The 19,429-nt window shown below is 38.1% G+C and overlaps 1 protein-coding gene across 1 annotated transcript in view; it reads right to left on the bottom strand.

The window, feature by feature from the left end:
• LOC129761425 (zinc finger protein 485-like) overlaps positions 1–16,540 on the bottom strand; it is a 28,657-nt gene extending 12,117 nt beyond the window's left edge. The window contains exons 1-9 of the mRNA XM_055759143.1: positions 8,634–16,540; positions 7,821–8,224; positions 7,657–7,740; positions 7,517–7,600; positions 7,370–7,453; positions 7,222–7,305; positions 7,082–7,165; positions 5,548–5,631; positions 5,407–5,491 (exon numbers count right to left, since the gene is read on the bottom strand). Coding sequence (XP_055615118.1) covers positions 5,407–5,491; positions 5,548–5,631; positions 7,082–7,165; positions 7,222–7,305; positions 7,370–7,453; positions 7,517–7,600; positions 7,657–7,740; positions 7,821–8,224; positions 8,634–8,752 — 1,112 coding nt within the window. The 5' untranslated portion in view covers positions 8,753–16,540. The remainder of the gene's footprint in view (positions 1–5,406; positions 5,492–5,547; positions 5,632–7,081; positions 7,166–7,221; positions 7,306–7,369; positions 7,454–7,516; positions 7,601–7,656; positions 7,741–7,820; positions 8,225–8,633) is intronic.
• Positions 16,541–19,429: the final 2,889 nt, after the last annotated feature.

Consider the following 19,429-nt stretch of genomic DNA (forward strand, 5'->3'; position numbering starts at 1 on the left):
AATCGGACATTTAATACGAATAAAAATGAAATTTATAGACACGTTTTTATTTCAACTAATTCGGTTACTTGGTAACAAAGGAATGACAAAACACAAACGAAATATTGCATCATACGATTTTTCTCGAAGGTTCATAGTTTGTTTTTCTCTTCGTAGTCTAAGTTGAGACTCGAGGTACGAAGGGGGGGACGGATGCTGCCGGCATGTGGTGAACTTTCCAACAAAAACACGCTACAACTGTATGATATGTAAAAAATGGGTGGGTTATATCTATGATATAACCGCAAGGTTGACGTGGGACTATCTTAGCTTAGTAACCATTTGTATGTATTGATTGCAGTTTGCATGTATTTGCAATGGCGATTTCCCCAGACACCTTGGTTTAGAAGTCTTTATAGGTAATCGCATTTCAGTCGGAACAAAAATACTCCCGACCTGCATGAATTTGCAATCCCAATTTCCCTGGACACCTTGTTTCTGAAGCCTGTGTTGGGGAAACATATTTTAGTCGGAACAAATTGCCCTCGACTTGCATGTATTAGCAATGCCAATTTTCCCTCGCTCCATGGATTTGAAGTCTGTGGTAGGGAAACACATTTCAGTCGGAACAAAAATGCCCCCGAATTGCATGTATTTGCAATGCTAACTTTCCCACGCTCCTTGGACTTGACCCTACTTTCATGTATTTGCAATGTCGATTTCGCCAATGCTGCTTGGTTTTGAAGTCTGTGTTAGGGAACATATTTCGGAGAGAACAAAAGTCCCCCTACTTTCATGTATTTTCAATTCCGATTTCCCTAACGCTGCTTGGTTTTGAAGTCTGTGTTGGGGAAACCGTAAATCGGGCCAATCAAAACGAGGCAGTTAGGGCGTTTAGATAACGCTTAACATTTTACAGTTATTCAATTATTTATCTAATGAAAAATGACATTTTATTAATTGCGATAGATGCGTAGAAATATTCCCTATCAATTGATGCAAACATCTTTCCGATCCAGTAGAAAATGTTCGAGTTATAAGCATTCGAAATCTTGCATTTTTTCCTGCATGTTCAGTGTTTATGTTTTCATTTTACCCCTCATATAAAATATGTTTATCTCGATCATGCCGTTATGGTATGCTCTGATTCTTTTACCAATGAAATCTAAATCAATAAATACGTTTTTATGTTATATCATAGCTCTTTATACTTTCATGAATTATATTCAGTTGCTTACTTTGAATTAATAACAAAAAAAAAGTCGAATTTCGTTATTTGTGTTGAAGTATCAAAAATTTCTCTGTTTTGAAGAGGCTGAATTAGATGACTATTTAAACTGAATGAAGAAGAAAACATATTATCTGGACATTTTTCATTCAATTATACTCTCTTCTTCAAATAAATACCAATAAAGCTAATAAAATATACAATAGTAATATTACGAAGAAGTTCATTTTTCGGTCTGTGACACCGTGCGCGAGTATATGTGTTATGATTTTGCACGCGAGTACAGGAGGGTTAAACAAATTTTGCACTGATTTTTTTTAAAAAATGATTCCCTTTTCATTGATTGCGATTACTTTGATAATTATTCGATGCATTCATATTTTGATTTATCATTATTCGATACAAAATTCCTCGATTAAAATTGCAGATATTCGATTATTTCAATCTATCGAACGATTAACCGACGTCTCTAACGGCAAAACGCGGGAAAAATATCTCCATCACCAACTGACACCGAGAGCCGATTGATTCTCTAGAGCTGAAACATATAATAAGATAGTGTATATTACAAACCAAACTTTAACCGTAGAAGACTTACCTTTCAACTTTTCAATGCTTTTATTGCCACCAAAACAATTCCACACACAAAGAGCAAAAAAAATATTGCTGATTGTTTACATACAAAATCCACTTTCTCATAAGTAGCGCTACCGTATCCGCGTGGACGGCATTGAGCTTCGTATTACGAAATGGGGGAGTAGGCATGACAATATGGGTTTGCAGAAGAAATGATTACACTTTTGAAATAAAAGTTATGAATGAAAATTATTTTTGACGTAGGACTACGTCTAACCGGAAGATATAGGGGGTGAAATGGAAATCTAGGCACTGAACAAGTAGGAAAAAATGCAAGATTTGGAACGCTTATAACTCGAGCATTTCTCAATAGATCGCAAAGGTTTTTGCATCAATTGATAGGAAATATATCTACGCATCTATCATAACGAATAACATTTCATTTTTCTTGAGATAAATAATTGAATAATTGTGAAATATCAAGCATTGTCAAAATACACTATGTGCCCATTTTTGATTGGTCCATTTTGTGCTCCTCAAATCGTACCGACCAAAACGGGCAACCAGAGCAGCAGCGAAATAGAATGAAGCACGATTGGAAAGGAAAAAGAAAAAAATGAACGAAACATTGGTCGCAGTCTCACACATGCGTAATTCTCGAGCCAGCCAGTCAGCTTAAAAATCCCCGCTCCGCTGCCGTAACGATCATTCTCATTCAAACCGTACACCACATCGGTTCGCATCACAACACATCAACAAACCAACCCAAGCAGCCATGTCTGGACATGGTAAAGGAGGAAAAGTGAAGGGAAAGGCAAAATCCCGCTCGAACCGTGTTGATCTGGAGTTCCCCGCAAGGGTAGCTAGGCCGAGCGCGTTAGTACCAGTGCACCAGTCCACCTAGCCGGCGTTATATAGTTTCGGCCGCCGAAGTGATCGAGTTAGCTGGCAAAGCTGCTCGCGACGATAAGAAAACCCGCATTCGGAACAGAACACATTCGGTTCAGTGGACATCAAGACAACAGGCAGTTGCAGCGAGTGGCGAGTGGCAAACGCAATCGCAAAACGGCATCAGGTAGCAGAAGAAAAAAGTTTGTTCTTTATACAAACTGCTTTGGTGGCAAATCCAGAACAAGGCGGCATCGAAGGCGTTCGAAATGGTTTTTTTCAAAACCACGAGTACTAAGTTTTCTAAATTGGAACCATTCCATAAAACAAGGCGCTTTTCAGGGCCATTAAACCTTTCTAAAAAGAGTTTAGGAAATACAGTTCAAGGCTTTCTAAAACATTATCCGAAATAATAATAAAAAACAAATTGATGTTTTCATAATTTGATGAGTATGTGAATTTGGCAGTTGTTCTGAGCTTATTGATAGTTGGGGACTTTCCAGATTATTCAATTTTCACCAATTCTTAAATTGTTTCCAAATTGAAAGTACAGTAATTTACAATTAGTTCGACATTTAGCTAATTGGACGGACATGTAATGCGACTTATTTAGTTGGACATTTTTGTAAACATAGAGATCCAAATTATGACCCCACATTGAAAGTCGACACTGTACCACTGTCATCGCAAATGTTCAATTACAGGTTAAAATCGCCTTCAATGCGACACTGAGTGGCGCTTCGGCACGTCGCATTGAATGTAATTTACTGTACAACATGTCACAAAGCTGGATGGGAAGAAATTTTCCAATTGTGAAAGCTGTGGCGAGTGGCAACAAATCGATAAACAGGAAGGTTTAGCCGAACAAGATGGGGATATCGAGTGACAACAAAACAATAAACTCTTTAGATTGAAGATAATTTTGTGATCCTGAAAAGGACCCTTTTTAGCCTGCCTGTGAATCCAACGAGCGAACAAATCGTAATGAATGTATTTTTTTTGCCATCGCTCCCTTTTAACGCTCATTCGTTCGTCTCGTTGGACTCGCCCCTCTGGCTGAGTCTGCCGATTTGTCTCTATCCTGTGAGTGTGTACCGCTAGAGTATAAAACACGCAGACCCCAAAAAAATATCTTATTTTCTTTCAAACCGTAAACCCGTGTGGTTGTACGGCATCGGCATCGTGGACGTAACAAAGGAGGACAAGTTAAGGGAAAGGCAAAGTCTCACTCGAACCGTGCAGGTCTCCAGTTCCCTGTTGGTCGCATTCACTGATTGCTCCGCAAGGTTAACTAGACCGAACGGATTGGTGCCGGAGCACCAGTATACCTAACAGCAATTATAGAGTTTCGGCCGTCGGAGTGCTCGAGTTGGCTTGCAAAGCTGCTCACGACAATCAGAAAACCCGCATCAAGAACAGAGCAGCTTCGGTTCGGCGCTCATCAAGGCAACAATTAGTTTCAGTGAGTGGCAAAGTGTTTCTCCGGCACGTCGCATTAAATGTAATTTACTGAACAATATGTCACAAGCTGGATGGGAAGAAATTTTCCAACTGTGAAAGCTGTGGCGAGTGGCAAACGCAATAGCTAAACAGGAAGGTTTAACCGAACAAGATGGGAATATCGAGTGATAACAAAAAACAACACCAAAGGTTCTTTTCAGAACCATCAACATATTCATAAAGAGTAAACAGTAAACTAATCCATTTTTCAGGTAGATAGGTAGGTATTCACGTAGGAGAAGAAAATAAAACAATATATTTAAAATATATATTTAACAAAAGCTGTCCCCTTTGTATAGTCCTACGTCACTCCGGTTATGTCCCCGACATTACCCATCCGTCTTTTTCCAAATCAAATTAGTACTCTATGTAAATAAGAATCACTTTTGCTTGCAAGTAGTGAAGAAATGTCGTACAGTCTCCACTGAAGGTCGACGGTTTGACTCCCTTTGTCGAGTGACTGCTGCAGTTGGTGTTGAGTGGACTGTATGTGGATTCCCTTGAAGCCGATCTGGCTTCTGCTGAGATCCAATCGGTGTCCAAAGGGGAATACTGTGCGTCAGTTCCGCCAGTGGATTCGAAAGGACCTGGAGGAATAATGATACAAATCAGGGGAACAAGGAAAACCTCCAATGATTTTAGTACGATGTGTATACTGTGAAGGTTGGAGGAATACTGACCATTTTATTTGACGGTATTGAAACTAAATACAAAAGTATAAATCGGACGCGATTTGGCTTGACCAAGCCGAGCACAAGAGTTATTGTTTTGTAGGCTCAATTGTGTCCTAAGCTGATGGCAGGTTGTGTTGGTCAGGGGATTTTCCATACCCCTTTCGGGCTGGGGACGCTCATTCGATGACGGGAGCGTACAAATGTCATACAAACATTGTGTCTAGAGATAATTTTATATTATAATGGTAAGTTTTGGTGAGACTATCTTAAAATTCATAGCAAATAGTTTGAATTAGGGTCAGAACAACGTACTTCTAGTAGGTAAGTAACGCCAATAAAGACTTTTTATACAAATTTTAGTAATTTAAAACTGCCTTAGGGCCGACTAATCTGATAGAGAAGAGTTAGCCTCATACAAACTAATGTCGTATCCAGATGTCGACACCATTGCGCCGTCAACGTGAATTGTATTTATCGTGGTCCCGTGCCTTGGCACGTAATTTTTGTGTCATTTTTGTTTGACACGGCATGGTACTTGTGCCTTAGAAGCCTCGCTTCTACTTGGTGTGTGACCGAATGTGCTGATGAAGTGTATTTCTATTCTTAAACGCTTTCGGACAATGTGGACAAGAGTAGGGACGGTCATCTGCAAAGGAAAGGCTCTGCTGAAAGAATCATCGTTATAAAACATTCTTTACCAACCTGTATGAATTCCAATGTGCTGTTTGAGCGCCCAACTTTGTCTAAACGTCTTCGGACAATGTGAACAAGAATAAGGACGTTCATCTGGAAAGAAATGACCCTGCTGAATGACTCATCGTTGTAAAAAAATGGGTGGGTTATATATATGATATAACCGCAAGGTTGACGTGGGACTACCCTTGCCTTAGTGATCATTTGTGTTGTATTGCTTAAATTATTGATTGAATGAAACAATTTTCGAATTTAATTGAATTCAACATATTTGCTTTGGAACTACAGGGTCTTTCAGATCAAACGCTCACGCAACAAATTTTAATAAATTCTACAAAAGTCAACCGATTTTTTTTTAAAAACCAACATAAAGCTTATTTCAGGACATTTTCGATGTGACCACATCTTTTTTAGATTACGCGTTTTAACGGTGAACAAAATTCTTCATGCACAACTCTATCATAACGACTTCGATGCTGTTGAAAATCCGAGTTATTCCTTCTTTAAGTTCCTCCAAATTTTGTAGCTTATTAACATAGCAACGGTACTTCATGTACCCCCAGAGGAAATACTCGACGACGAGCAATGTTGCAATTCTTACCATAAGAGGACAAAGTTTCATTAAGGCTTCGGTTACTCGAGTAATACGATTTCACTAAAAATACACGTTTTTGTAAAGTGTACATCTTGACACTAGAAACCATCTGATCAGACTGAACGAGCACCCGAATATTATCGCCCCGAAGTGGGGAATGCAGTGCTACTATCGACGGAGCGAAAAAAAAATTCTATTCGATTGTTTTGCGTGAGCGTTTAATCTGAAAGATCCTGTAAAAAAATGAACAGTTGCCATGTATGATCAATTCATGCATTGTAATAGATTATGTTCTTCTTACAAGTAGGTTGAATAACCGTCTTTTTTCAGATGTTATGATTTACATTTCACCCTAAAATTATTGCATCTCTCATGTTTACGTGGTTCTCGAACGGCGAAGTGTGATTCACCTCTGGTATCTGAAATGACGATTTTCTTAGGCCTCTTAGTTTAGAAGTACGTTTTAGGGAAACATATTCCGGACTGCACAAAAACAACGAGTACAAAAGTACTCGCAGCTTGCATAGGTTTGGCACATTGATTTTGAAGTGCGTGTTGGGGAAACACATTTTGGTGTGCACAAATATACCCCTACTATCATGTATTTGCAAAGCGATTCCTCCAGGCACATTGATTTTGGAGTCTGTGTTAGGGAAACCTTAAATCGGGCCAATCAAAACTTGGCAGTTAGGGCGTTTAGATAACGCTTGACATTTTACAGTTATTCAATTGTTTATCTCATAAAAAATAGCATTTTATTAATTGTGATAGACGCGTAGTAATATTTCCTATCAATTCATGCAAACATCTTTTCGATCTATCAAGAAATGTTCGAGTTATAAGCATTCTAAATCTTTAATTTTTTCTTGCATGTTCTATGTTTAGACTTTCATTTAACCCCCATATACTGCGGTTAGACGTAGTCCCACGTCAACATTTTTTACCAACCCGTATGAATTCGAATGTGCTGTGTGAGCGCCGAACGTTGTTTAAATGTCTTCGCACAATGTGTACAAGAAAATGGAACTTCACCTGCAAAGGGAAGACTCTGATGAATGGTCGATTATAGTAAAACATTATTGACAAACCCGTATGAATTCGAATGTGGTCTTGAAGAGTTGAATGACTCTTAAACGCTTTCGGACAGTATGGACAAGAGTAGGGACGTTCACCTGCGAAGGAATGATTTTGCTGGATGGTAACATTATAACGAATAGCAAAACAATTTTCACCAACCCGTATGAGTTCGAATATGTTCTTTGAGCGTTAGTGAATTTTTAAACGCTTTCGGACAATGGGGACAATGATAGGGACGCTCATCTGCGAAAAAAAAACTCTAAACTCTGTTCAATGATTCATCGTTGTAAAGCGTTTTTCACCAACCCGTGTGAGTTCGAATGTGCATTTGGAGTGCTGAAGCATTCACTGACGTTTTCCGACAGTGTGGACAAGAATGGGGACGTTCACCTGCAAAGAAATGACCCTGCTGAATGGATAAATATAGAAAAACATTCTTCACCAACCCGTATGAATTCGAACGTGCGCTTGAAGTTTGTATTTTGTACAATATGTTTTGTCACACTTTTCACATTGAAATGGTTTCCCCCCTGAAATAGATTATCAGTCAATGTTTACAAAAATAACTTCACATTCTCACCCGTGTGTAACGATATGTGGTCTTTCTTACCTTTATGACGGACTGAAGCAACCGGGATGATTGATGTATTGTCGTCTTTTTCGTTTATTTCTTCCTTGATTTGCACTTCTGCTTCCTGTTCAGTTTGTCCAACGTCTGCTGTTAGGTCGGACTCAAGCGTGTTCTCAGTATCGTCATCAATCATCAACTCTGGTTCCAATTTGATGTCAGTCGGTTTGACGTTGGACACAATTTGGAAGCAGCTCTCGGGAATGTTATGGAGGCCTACAAATTCTTGACGACATTTGTCGCACGTAAGGTAGCTGCTCAAATGGGAAGTGAAACCGCTCAATTTCTGGTGAATAGTATCTAGCTTCTGTTTCTGAAGGTCAGTAGGGATCAGGGCGTGATGAAATTCCCTATTGTGTATATCAAAGCAAAAGCTGCATTGGTCTCTGTTAAAATAGAATGTTATTAGTGTTATTTAAAATATTTAAACCAATTTTTATATACAAATTAGATGCGATATGTATAAGTATTACGTAAACTTGTTTCAATAGCCTTAAAATTCTTTTCAAACAGGTTATTGAAATCATACCAATCGGTATATAAGCGAGTGCCGCTCGGAAATTCACTCTTATTACGAAGATGTAGTGCTAGAAGTAAGGCAGATCACTTATAATGTTGAAACTTTGTATAATCAAAATCCATGGAAAATAAAGAAAATTTAAGTAAAAAAAAAAAAGAAATCCACTCATTATTCTGTGTCATTCGTACCGACAACACGAGTCTTTTTACCGCTCGCGTTTTTAGCAAAAGTCAGGTAGTTTTCTATTTTTGTTTTCTTATCCATTCTTTTTTTACCCGCATTCGAAGTGGATTCGTGGTTGGTCGATATCGCCAAGGAATTCTACATCAACCAACGCCCCAACGGATGAAACAACGAATCTTCTCCTCCAGACAGTGTTTGCCAAATGATCCATTCACTGAAAAAATCGCTTTCGTTCGTTCAAATATGATCATACACAAATCATTTCCTCCAGCGGCATCCTCTTGTTGTTAAGTGCTGCAAATCACGACACAAAAGAGAACGAGACAACATTGCATCGGTCCGCACTTCATGATACACCGACACGCAAGCAGAACCATCATACACGCTTTCGGTGCAGAAAGTTTATTTTCTTCTTTGCCTCTAACATATGCATATCGACCTCTCCATGCATCTAGTGATCCCGGATAATCGTTCGATTAATCGATTAATCGAATACTTCATACAGAAATCGATTATTAATCGAACGAATACTGCACAACCAATAATCGAAGCGAACGAATAATTTACGTCGATTAATCGATCCAAACCCAGAGCACAAAAAAAACCGTATGGCCGCTGCAGTTTTATTATGAAAATCAATTATTATCTTTGACGCTCTCCTAAACTCCGAAAAGAGGCTCAATGCCGTCGATTCGAAATGAACTTCGTTTACGAGTTTAGGGGAGCGTAAATGATAATAATTGATTTTCAGGCGGAATAAACACTTTTTTGATTCCAGATGGCTTTCTAACAAATGAGAAATATTAGTCTAACTAATTATTTCTCTCAGTGTGACGATTAATCGATTAATCGATTATTTGGAGCGATTAATCGTATCGAATAACAAACTGCTGAAAAGTATTCGATTTGTGGATGAACGATTAATTTCAAAAATCGGGGATCACTACATGCATCATGAAACAGCAGGATCGTACGGACTACGCAAAGCGAATGATTCATATTCAGCTGATGTAGCAGATCCTGATTTTTAAGTTTCAGAGAGTGCAAACTATATGATTATTTAGCTCGATAGAGGCTAAGGGAAGGGTAGACAGATCATATTTTCCATTTTGAACGCCGCTATCCCTTGAAATATGTATATTCATATAGATCACATAGTTTTACTGGCAACACCGCTCTCTTTTCCCATTCGTTGCTCTCCGCAAATGGTGACCGAATGATGACGTAATTTTTCTTGCATCATTTATTTCTTTGCACTTGTCATGCAGTGGGTTTCGCTTCTTCTTCTTTCTTTGTTTTTAAGAGGCTTCAAACTTTGTAGTTCATTCGCCTCTAAGCTTCGCTATAGTAGAGCGGGACGATATATGCGGTTCAAACTTGTATGCAGGCTCCGAAAATGGTTTGCGATGTTTGATACAGCTCAAATATGAAAACAACAGTCTTCGTGGTATAGAGGCGAATGAACTGAAAAGTTTAAACCCTCTTAAAGCCAAAAAGAAGAAGAAGAAGACAGTCTTCGTTCCTCTCTTGGTTTAATCATGTAATGTTACACAAGTGATTACTGTCATTCATACAAGTATCTAAATGATCCTCTCATATTTGATTATATGTTCGTGAGAGGTTACTTGCATGACACATTGTCTATCATTCGATTTTGATCGAAATCCAAACACTGCCTCCAGAGCAACTTGTACTCCGTACTGCCGGAACCTTCAGCCACTTTTCAAACTGTGCAGTGTGGAAATTAAAATCGTATGCTCTAGCATGCAGGAATATACTAAGATCGGCTCCTTTTTAAAATCGGAAGGAGGTGAGTTTTTCACGCACGATTCGCCGTCGGCGAACCACTAAAGGTGGACTACGAGGACTACCACCATCCGAAACAACTGACGTTCAGTCTGAACTAATGCAGTTGTTTCTGGTCACACTCCATTCGGCATAATCATTATTCTTGAACCCTACACCATCATTTTTATTGCTTTGAGGAATGCAGCAACTCTAGCTTTCATAGTCGTAAGAGAAATTAACACATTTTCGAAATGTAAATTATCAATGAAAATAAATTTTATTATATCGTATAAATATCCTCATCAATAACTTGAAAGGTTTTCTGCAAACAATGAAAAAATTTAGAACGAAAGTTGTTGCTAATAATGGTTTCTAATTATAATTTCAACAATTTGATCTGTTATTATAATGTCTTTCAGTGATGGATAAAGAAGATTCAGAACAATGTCTTATGAGCATTCGAAAACCATTTTGAAATTATTTTCATTGATCTATTAACAATGTATTTTTCAATAGTAATCTCAATAGCTTATGTTCGATTCATTACCATTCAATGCTTTCGTAGATGTCGACACCGTATCTTACCCGTGTGCTTCACCCACTCATTTGGGCAATAGATGTCGACACTGTATCGTCGCCATCGCGAATTAACATTTTAAGCTTCGGGTTTCATCGTTGTGAAGCGAAAATGATAACGGGTTTTCAGGTAGAAGAAACAAACTTTTAAAATCAAAAAGTATAAATGAAAATAATTTTTTTCGCATCAAATATGTTGCTCTATTTAATAGAGTAACAGGTTTTTTCGTAAATGGTAAAAAAGTTTCGAGCTAAAACTAATTCTGGTGGTAATTTTATTTTATACTAGTGAGTTTTGGTAGTGATTTCAGAAAAATTATAAAAAAATGGTCAATGGAACGGAAGGTTCAGTGCTACGTGTTTTATGCATTCAAGTAACAGCAAATAATAATTTTCATTCAAATTTTAAATTGTCTTGGACCCACTAACCTGATAGAGAGTAAATTACCTCACAAACATAGATTTTAACACAAGATGTCGCACAGTATCCTAGACACCTCGAATGATAGTGTCCCTGTTCTTTTACAATAATGATGGAGCGAGATCAGAAAATCCGGATTTGCATCATTATTGCCCATCATATCAATTTTGTTAACCTTACACGATCATTGTTATTGTCATTCTGACGAAGTAATGTCATTATTATTTATCGTGTAAGGGACCCTTTGAGGGTTCCACCAATGTTGCCACATTTAAATGGGTTAAAATGAAACACAAATTTCTGCATTACTCGAGAATTAATCATGCAAATGAAACCAAATTTGGCATGTAGAGGTTTTAGGGTAAAATAAATGTTTCTATGGTGGTTAGACACTCCACCCCCTTCTCTAAGGCAAACAGAGCCAAATTTGACATGCGAAAGTTTCAGGGGACACCAAACCGGTTGTTTCTAGGACCACTTCACAACTTTCAAAGAGTTCGATTGAAATTTTCTAAATATATATGATTATTTCATACATATACTCATCCGCTCACAGATTTACAAGAAGAACTTTCACCAATCTTGCAATTTATTCATTCATCCATTCATTGAGAATTGATTCAGATGTAACTTCAAACAAATGATCACTAAATCAACGATAGTCCTACGTCACCCTTGCGGTTATACCACAGATATAACCCACTTCCTGTTTTTCTTCTGATAATATTCAGAAAAAAGTTAACTCGACAGTTGCCGAGGAGTGAGGTATGTTGAGAACGTTACAAACATGGAATCGTAGCGCCGGAAATGCGAGCGAACCGTCAATTATTTTTAGGCATCCAATTTATGTCCATCAATCCTGCACATGTCCTTTTTGGGCTATTGGATATATAGGTATATATGTCCCTCAAAAAATGCTCAGATAGTCAGGGATTTTCTCAAATGCATAACTAGTACACAAAACTAGTGAATGACATTTACATTTGACGACTGATAGATCTGGGCAATCGATTTTTATCAAGCGCATTGCGGAATTCGAAACCCTCGTCATCACGTTCACACCGTCCGATGCGTATCCTTTCAGACGATCCCTGTAAGAAATTTTGTCCTAATGATCAAATATTGCATTGTAAATACTTTCATGATCAGCCGCACCAAGCGATACTGCGGCGTAAAAGTCGACATATACCTTAATGTTGCTTTGTTCAAATGTGAAATTTCACATATGGAAAAAATCTGTACCAACTTCTGACGAAAATATGTACTCTGTACCAAAAATAGCAAAAAAAAATCTGTACCTTTCCAGATAAATTTGTACGTGTGGCGACACTGGGTTCCACAACCATTGGTGCTCTAAAGGAATCCGGGATATGTTTTAAGTCATCATCATTTGGAAGCGTTATCGACCGCAGCATCGTGACGTGACACAGTGCCTGAACTGCCTTTGGTTTGGTTTGGCCATGGTACAAAAAACTGCCATATGAAACCGTACTGCGATAAGTGCTCTGGTGGCCATCTCACTGTTTCCTGTGGTCAAGCAGAAGACATCGAGCCGAAATGCGCGAACTGTGGCGAGAATCACCGTGCCACAACCCGCACCTGTACCAAGCGAGCAGAATTCATCGACATTTGTCACTAGTCAACGATAGGAAATCGGCTTGGTCGCCAACTCAGTGCTCTTCTTTCTCCAGCCAACACTGAATCACAATATCTAGCGCTTCAGCCCCGTCGAATGGTTCCGAATCTGAAGCCGCTTCCTTGAAATAATCATCGAGCTTTCGTTCCGATCTCTTCAAACAAGCAAGCAGTTAATCCTGTGCACTCAACTCAAAGTCGCCTCAGCATAGCAGCAACTCAACCAAACCAAGGATCGGCCCGTGTCCTGGATTGTCGTGACGATTAGATGACCATTATTCCACATCTTAACTAAATCAATATATCTTTGACACCGCATAGAAACAACAACAAGGGCAGCACTTGCAGGTATCAAATATCATGCTACATATTATTTAGTATTGCATTAAACGAAATAAACTCTTTCTGTTAATTTCAACAACCTCGAAAAGAGTAGCATTGCTTCATGATGATCAAAATTAGCCCAAATGCAATCCTAGTTGAAGGCAGTTTTGCGACTGGCGCGCGAACCCAAATAACTTATAACATTCCAGTACGACATTCAAGATGCTTGGTATTCCCCAAATAATTTGTTGACGTCTGCTTCGCCATAACGTCAGTTTAATGCATTGATACAATGTCAAAGGCACCAATGAAGCCCTTATGATGACGGAAAACAAACAATGTTAACTGCTTGGAAAAATTCTAGGAGTTTGTGTTCAAGACACGACCACATTGTTGACGTAGAACTACGCTGTGGTTTAATTCAAGTCGCTTGTTCATAACTGAGGATATTATTTTATAATGCAACGAAAATTTTGGAATAACCATTCTACTAATCGAATACTTTTCGGCAGTTTGTTATTCGTTACGATTAATCACCCAAAATAATCGATTAATTGATTAATCGTCACACTGAGAGAGGATTAATCAATTAATCGATTATTTTGGGCGACTAATCGTATCGAATAACAAACTGCTGAAAAGTATTCGATTAGCGGATGAACGATTAATTTCAAAAATCGGGGATAACTAAATACAGAACGATCCACTGTTTATACTCTAGACAAGTGTTCCCCTTCATTCTTCTTTTTTCCTTTGTTCACGGAGACTTTCAATCCTACGATTTCCCCTTCGTTGCTCGTCGATAAGTTGCTCGTTATTGACAGCTCTGTTCGTGAAAGCACACAAATGGGCAGACGAAATACATGGGAAAATGGAAACGCTTGATTTTTTCATGAATTTTAACCATTTACAAACCAAGGGATTCTGTAGCATATTAAACAAATCTTAGGAAATTTTCGATTCGTTTAGAGAAAAAATAGTTATTAACGTTAACTTTATTTCATAAAAACGTGACTTGTTGTTATTACTGAGACCCACCTTAAATCGGAGATCAACGTTTACTTTACCGATTTCCGACTACTGAGGCTAGATACAACCAGTTCCGGAGGAGTGACTATTGCTGTGAGGCGCAACGTCACCTGTCGTCTGCTGCCAAGTTTCCGAACGAAAATTGTCGAAGCCATTGGAGTAGAAGTAGAGTCATCTGTCGGTCCATCGGTCAACATCATCGCTGCCTACTGTCCTTAGCAGGTCAATCAACGGGATGGTTCAGCAAATGACTATCGAAACGACATTATCAAGCTGACACGGCGGCAGACGAGGTACATTATCGGCTGTGATCGGTTGAAATCGGTTCCGGCGTGAGGAGACATCAAAACACTCGAAGGGATTATCACCGATTAACTGGGATAAATTCAAGATTCAAACGATGTGAACATCGACTTCGATCGAGTCCCTGCGACACCTGAAAACATCGACCGATCGCTAAAGGAGGTCAAATTGGCGATTGCACAAGCTCGTGAATAGCACGTACGGATCATTCCCCAGGTGAGCAACCCCTTAATCATTGATTCTACTACCAAATATTATTTTAAAATTCTTAACATATACCGGAGGCGGTATCAGAGGACTGGTCTTCGGTTCTTCAGTCAGACTCGTGGAGCTCCATAATACTAACATTCCGAGCTTGCTTCAGCCTCTTCCAGATTGTGCTCGTCCATTTTGGACACTAGCCAAAGTTTTGAAAAGCAAACCTAGACCTATGCAAACGCTTACCCCTCTTATTTCGGTTAACAGCACAATAGATCGTTTGGTGACACCTGCAGAGAAGGCTAATGAAATATGACAGCACTTCGTCAACTCCCACAATCTTGGGCTGAACATCATTAGTCCCTTCGAGTTTTCCGTTTCAGATACAAATCTCCTCATTGATCAAGGTAATTAAAATGTTCCAATTAATCAAGTTATCACAGCTGACGAACTGTCGGCCTCTCTGAGAACTTCGAAGAATATGAAGGTCGCAGGTTTCGACAATACTTTCAAACTGGAACTCAAGAAACTGAGTGACAGTTTATACCATCATTTAGCATTGATATTTAACCAATGCCTCCGACTTGGTTACTTTCCCTCGAGCTCATACCAATCCTTTAACCTGGGAAAGATCATTCTAGGCCTTCTAGCTATCGTCTCATTATCCTACTGTCAGTTATTTCTAAGCTTTTTGAAAAAGCTATTCTTCCTAGCCTATTGCTGAGGAGAACAATGCTTTTCTTGAGGAACAATTTGGATTCCGAAAGGGACGATCCACTGTTCACCAACTGACAAGAGTCTGTAACGTTATCAGACGAAACAAGTCGTTGGCAAAAACATCTGCTATGGCATTGCTGGACGAAGCCTTCGACAATGTCTGGTATAATGGTCTGATGTACAAGCTGCACAGGTACAATTTTCCGATTTTCCTAGTGAAGATAATCAAAAATTATCTTTCCAACAGAATATTCCGGGTCTTTCTGAATGGCACGAACTCAGATTCATTTAACACCAACGCCGGAGTACCCCAAGGAAGTATTCTTGGGCCAATACTCTTCAACATCTTCACTGATCCCCTTCCGGATGATGGCGTTCTGTCGCCGTTCGCAGATGACACCGCAATCATTTACAAGGGTAGAGTGACTAGAGCTCTCGTTGCCAAACATCAGAGAGGCTCGAACGTCCTTTCAGAATATTGTAGCAAATGGGAAATTTATATCAACGCGGCACAGACCCAGACCATACTTTTTCCATATTCTAAATCCCCCCGACTTGTGCCGACTTATTATGTCAAAGTCAGACTTAGTGGTACTGCGATGGAATGGTCTAGTGAGGGCCCATTACCTCGGCCTCACTATGGACAGCAAGCTGTTCTTTGGCATGTTGATAAAATTGACACCGAGTGCAATGCACTGATAAGGTCATTGTACCCCTTAATAAATCGCAACTCGATTCTGTCACTGAAGAACAAGCTTGCTGTCTACAAACAATCATCTTTCCAGTGATTGTATATGCGTGCCAATCTGGAAGAGCTGTGCAAATAGTCATAAACCAAGATTACAGAGAATTCAAGCCAAAATCATTCGAATGATCTTAAAGAGTCCACCTAGGACACGAAACACGGAGATACACGAGTTGATAATATCTTGCCGTTGGAAGAAAAAAATAAACTGAAAAAAAGATTCAGGGGTTGCTGTCAAGCCTTCAACTATTTAATCGTACGAAATCTTTACAGCTAGAGTAAGGTTTAGGTTAAAATTAGTTCAAGTAGGTAGGGTTATATTTCAATAATTAAAATAAACAAACCGTATTGAAACGTTAAAAATAAAAATAGAATGAGGCAAAATTCATATTTAATAATAATCAATATATATAAAAAAACAAATAACAAAGATATTAAAACTTTGTATAATCAAAATCCATGGAAAATAGAGAAAATTTAAGTTTTTGCCATTTCAGTGTTTTTCGAACCGTATGACAGTTTACAGCACGATCCAAATGTGGGTTCGAAAAATCTGGGAATAATCGGGAATAAATAACCACCGATGGTAAAAACCTGAATCTGCTGTTTCGAAAAAAGCGACCAGCAAGAAAAAAAACTGCTATTACTGTAAAAAGCTTGTCATCCATCCAACGGTGAACGAGACGAGAGTGGCCGCAAATAAAACGCTGAAGGAACACAACGACTCGTCGCTGCAAGTCATTAAGGAAATACCTGGCACATACAAGTTGATGTGGCGAAACTAACTTCCTCCATCAAGCCGGTGTGCAAACGAAGGGCTCTGGTCAGTCGTGTTCGTTCAAGTTGGGGATGAAGGTGACCAACAAGAAGAAAGCTGCTGCTACTGTCAGTGTGGCAAAAGTCAACTAAATTCTCAGAAATCGCTGCACAGAAGATGAAATCGTGGGAGCCAAAAAAATCAGCAGCAGTTGCGAAAAAACATCATCACGCACAGCGAATCAAACATAAAATAGTTATTCTCAGAATTCGAAACTTCTTCGAAGCAAAAGAGTTTATCAAATACTTTGATCAAATACATTATTTTTGTAATTTCTTCAATCAAGTGCAATCGACGTGAAATTACGTCTTTTGGAAACTTTTGAGGGGTAGAAGATACATCTTGAGAAAGACAGATAATTTCAGCTCGACGCTCGCCGGTGAACGATGTTCACTCTTTAATTTCTCAAACGGGAAGTGGGTGTTTAGAAAAAGGACCGAGTGAGCGCAAAATTTATGTAGACAGATATTTTTGAAATGGTATTCAAATTATGTCACAGAGTTTTAAAGAGTTTGGGAATTAGTGACAAGCAACGTATTATGTATTATGTGTAGAGCAAACATAAAAAAGCGAAGAATAAATTTTGCAATACTTTTTCGAAATTGCTTCTTGTGTTGAATATTTGACTTCGCTACATACAAGTTGATCGTAGACATTGTGCACAAAGCGAACAACAATCTTGCTTTGCTAGCCATGTCTTGCATCACCCGCGTATTAATCATGACTGATATGTTTTCAAGCAGGTACCCATATTTATAGATTTTTATGATTTCAATAATTTGTTGTTGTTGTTGTACTTAAAATTTCTTAAGTTCATTCGGCTCTATCAATAATTTGCTTACAAGGCATACGACTCGTAGACATTTTATCTTTCGAATGAAGTGATAATCATGTTATTTCGTTTAAACGACAAAGATGTATTGAAGCTCAAAACCTTGTGCCTTCAACGTAGCGATCTCGTTTTTGAATTCCCCCAAATATTCATTCATTCATTCATTCATTCATAATGGATTCAGATGTAACTTTAAACAAATGATCACACTAAACCAACGATAGTCTTACGTCAACTTTCCGGTTATACCATAGATATAACCCTAAGTGGTGCGGACTCAATCCACTTCATTTTCAAGCAAATTCATGCATGTTTTCAAGCGATTTCTTGCAATAAATTCTCAGACCCCCAGAGATGTCAGATTTACAAATATGTTTGTAAATTTACAGTAAGACACTTTTTATTTTTGTTGACTTTTTGGATATAACAATATTTCACAGGTTTTTGAAAAATAAGAGGCTCTATTCATCACATCAAAGATATTTGACTCACCATATGATATTTTTCCATAATTTTAATACAGAAAAGTTATTATATTTAGTTTATATCAATACAAATGACGTTAGACCAGCGATACTCAACCTGCGGCCCGGCAGTCTTTCTGGTTGGCCCATCTGGTGTGTATGAAGTTTGGAACTCATACACATAAGTACTTTTGCCTTGACATCATTGCAGACGAAAGAGAGGATACGGTTATTCACAATTAATGAAAAATTGCATTCTCTGTAGGTAAGGAAAAATCTTGAACGAAAATTGTCTCTGATAATTATTTTCTGTTCTAGATAAGATTGTTTTGCTGAAATGCAAGGAGATTTATTGAAAAATAGTTAAGTTAGGGTCAGGACTATGTCATTTTCATTCTATTTTCAACAACTTACATTTGCTTTCGGGTCTGCTTATGACGAAATATGGGTTACTGTACGATTTTGACCTAGCCTTTTATTAAACAATATTTAACTTGCGAAATTTTTTTTTTTTATTTTAGTTTTATATTTTAGTAATTATTGATTGTAGTCGTTTTTTATTTTTTTATGACTTTGGACTAGAGGGCGCTATATTTTTTATATTTTTTCTTGAAAGCTGAGGATTGTTTACATAACATATCTCGATATCAGAGTTGCTATTTTTTCGTTTTTTAGATATGATTTTTCAAAAAAAATCATTTTTCCCCATTTGTCCAAAAACCACTTTCTGCGAAAAAATCATACCATTTGAACTACTGAACCGATTTAGATGATCGATATATTAAATTGAATCCAATAAGCAAAATTTGAAAAAATATCACACTTGCGGGAAGATTGAATTCTAGTAGCATAGGTCTAGTTCAGTCACATATGAATATTGATCGAAGACTTAAAACATGTTAAATTTACAAAATTCTAACTTAAAACGGTAATTATAGCATATCTGATATCAAGATATGTTAGGTAAATAATCCTCAGCTTTCCATAAAAAATATAAAAAAATATAGCGCTCCTATCTTTAACCGAGAAAATGATGAAA

This window comes from Toxorhynchites rutilus, chromosome 1 (assembly GCF_029784135.1).
Source record: "Toxorhynchites rutilus septentrionalis strain SRP chromosome 1, ASM2978413v1, whole genome shotgun sequence".
Lineage (NCBI taxonomy): Eukaryota > Metazoa > Arthropoda > Insecta > Diptera > Culicidae > Toxorhynchites > Toxorhynchites rutilus.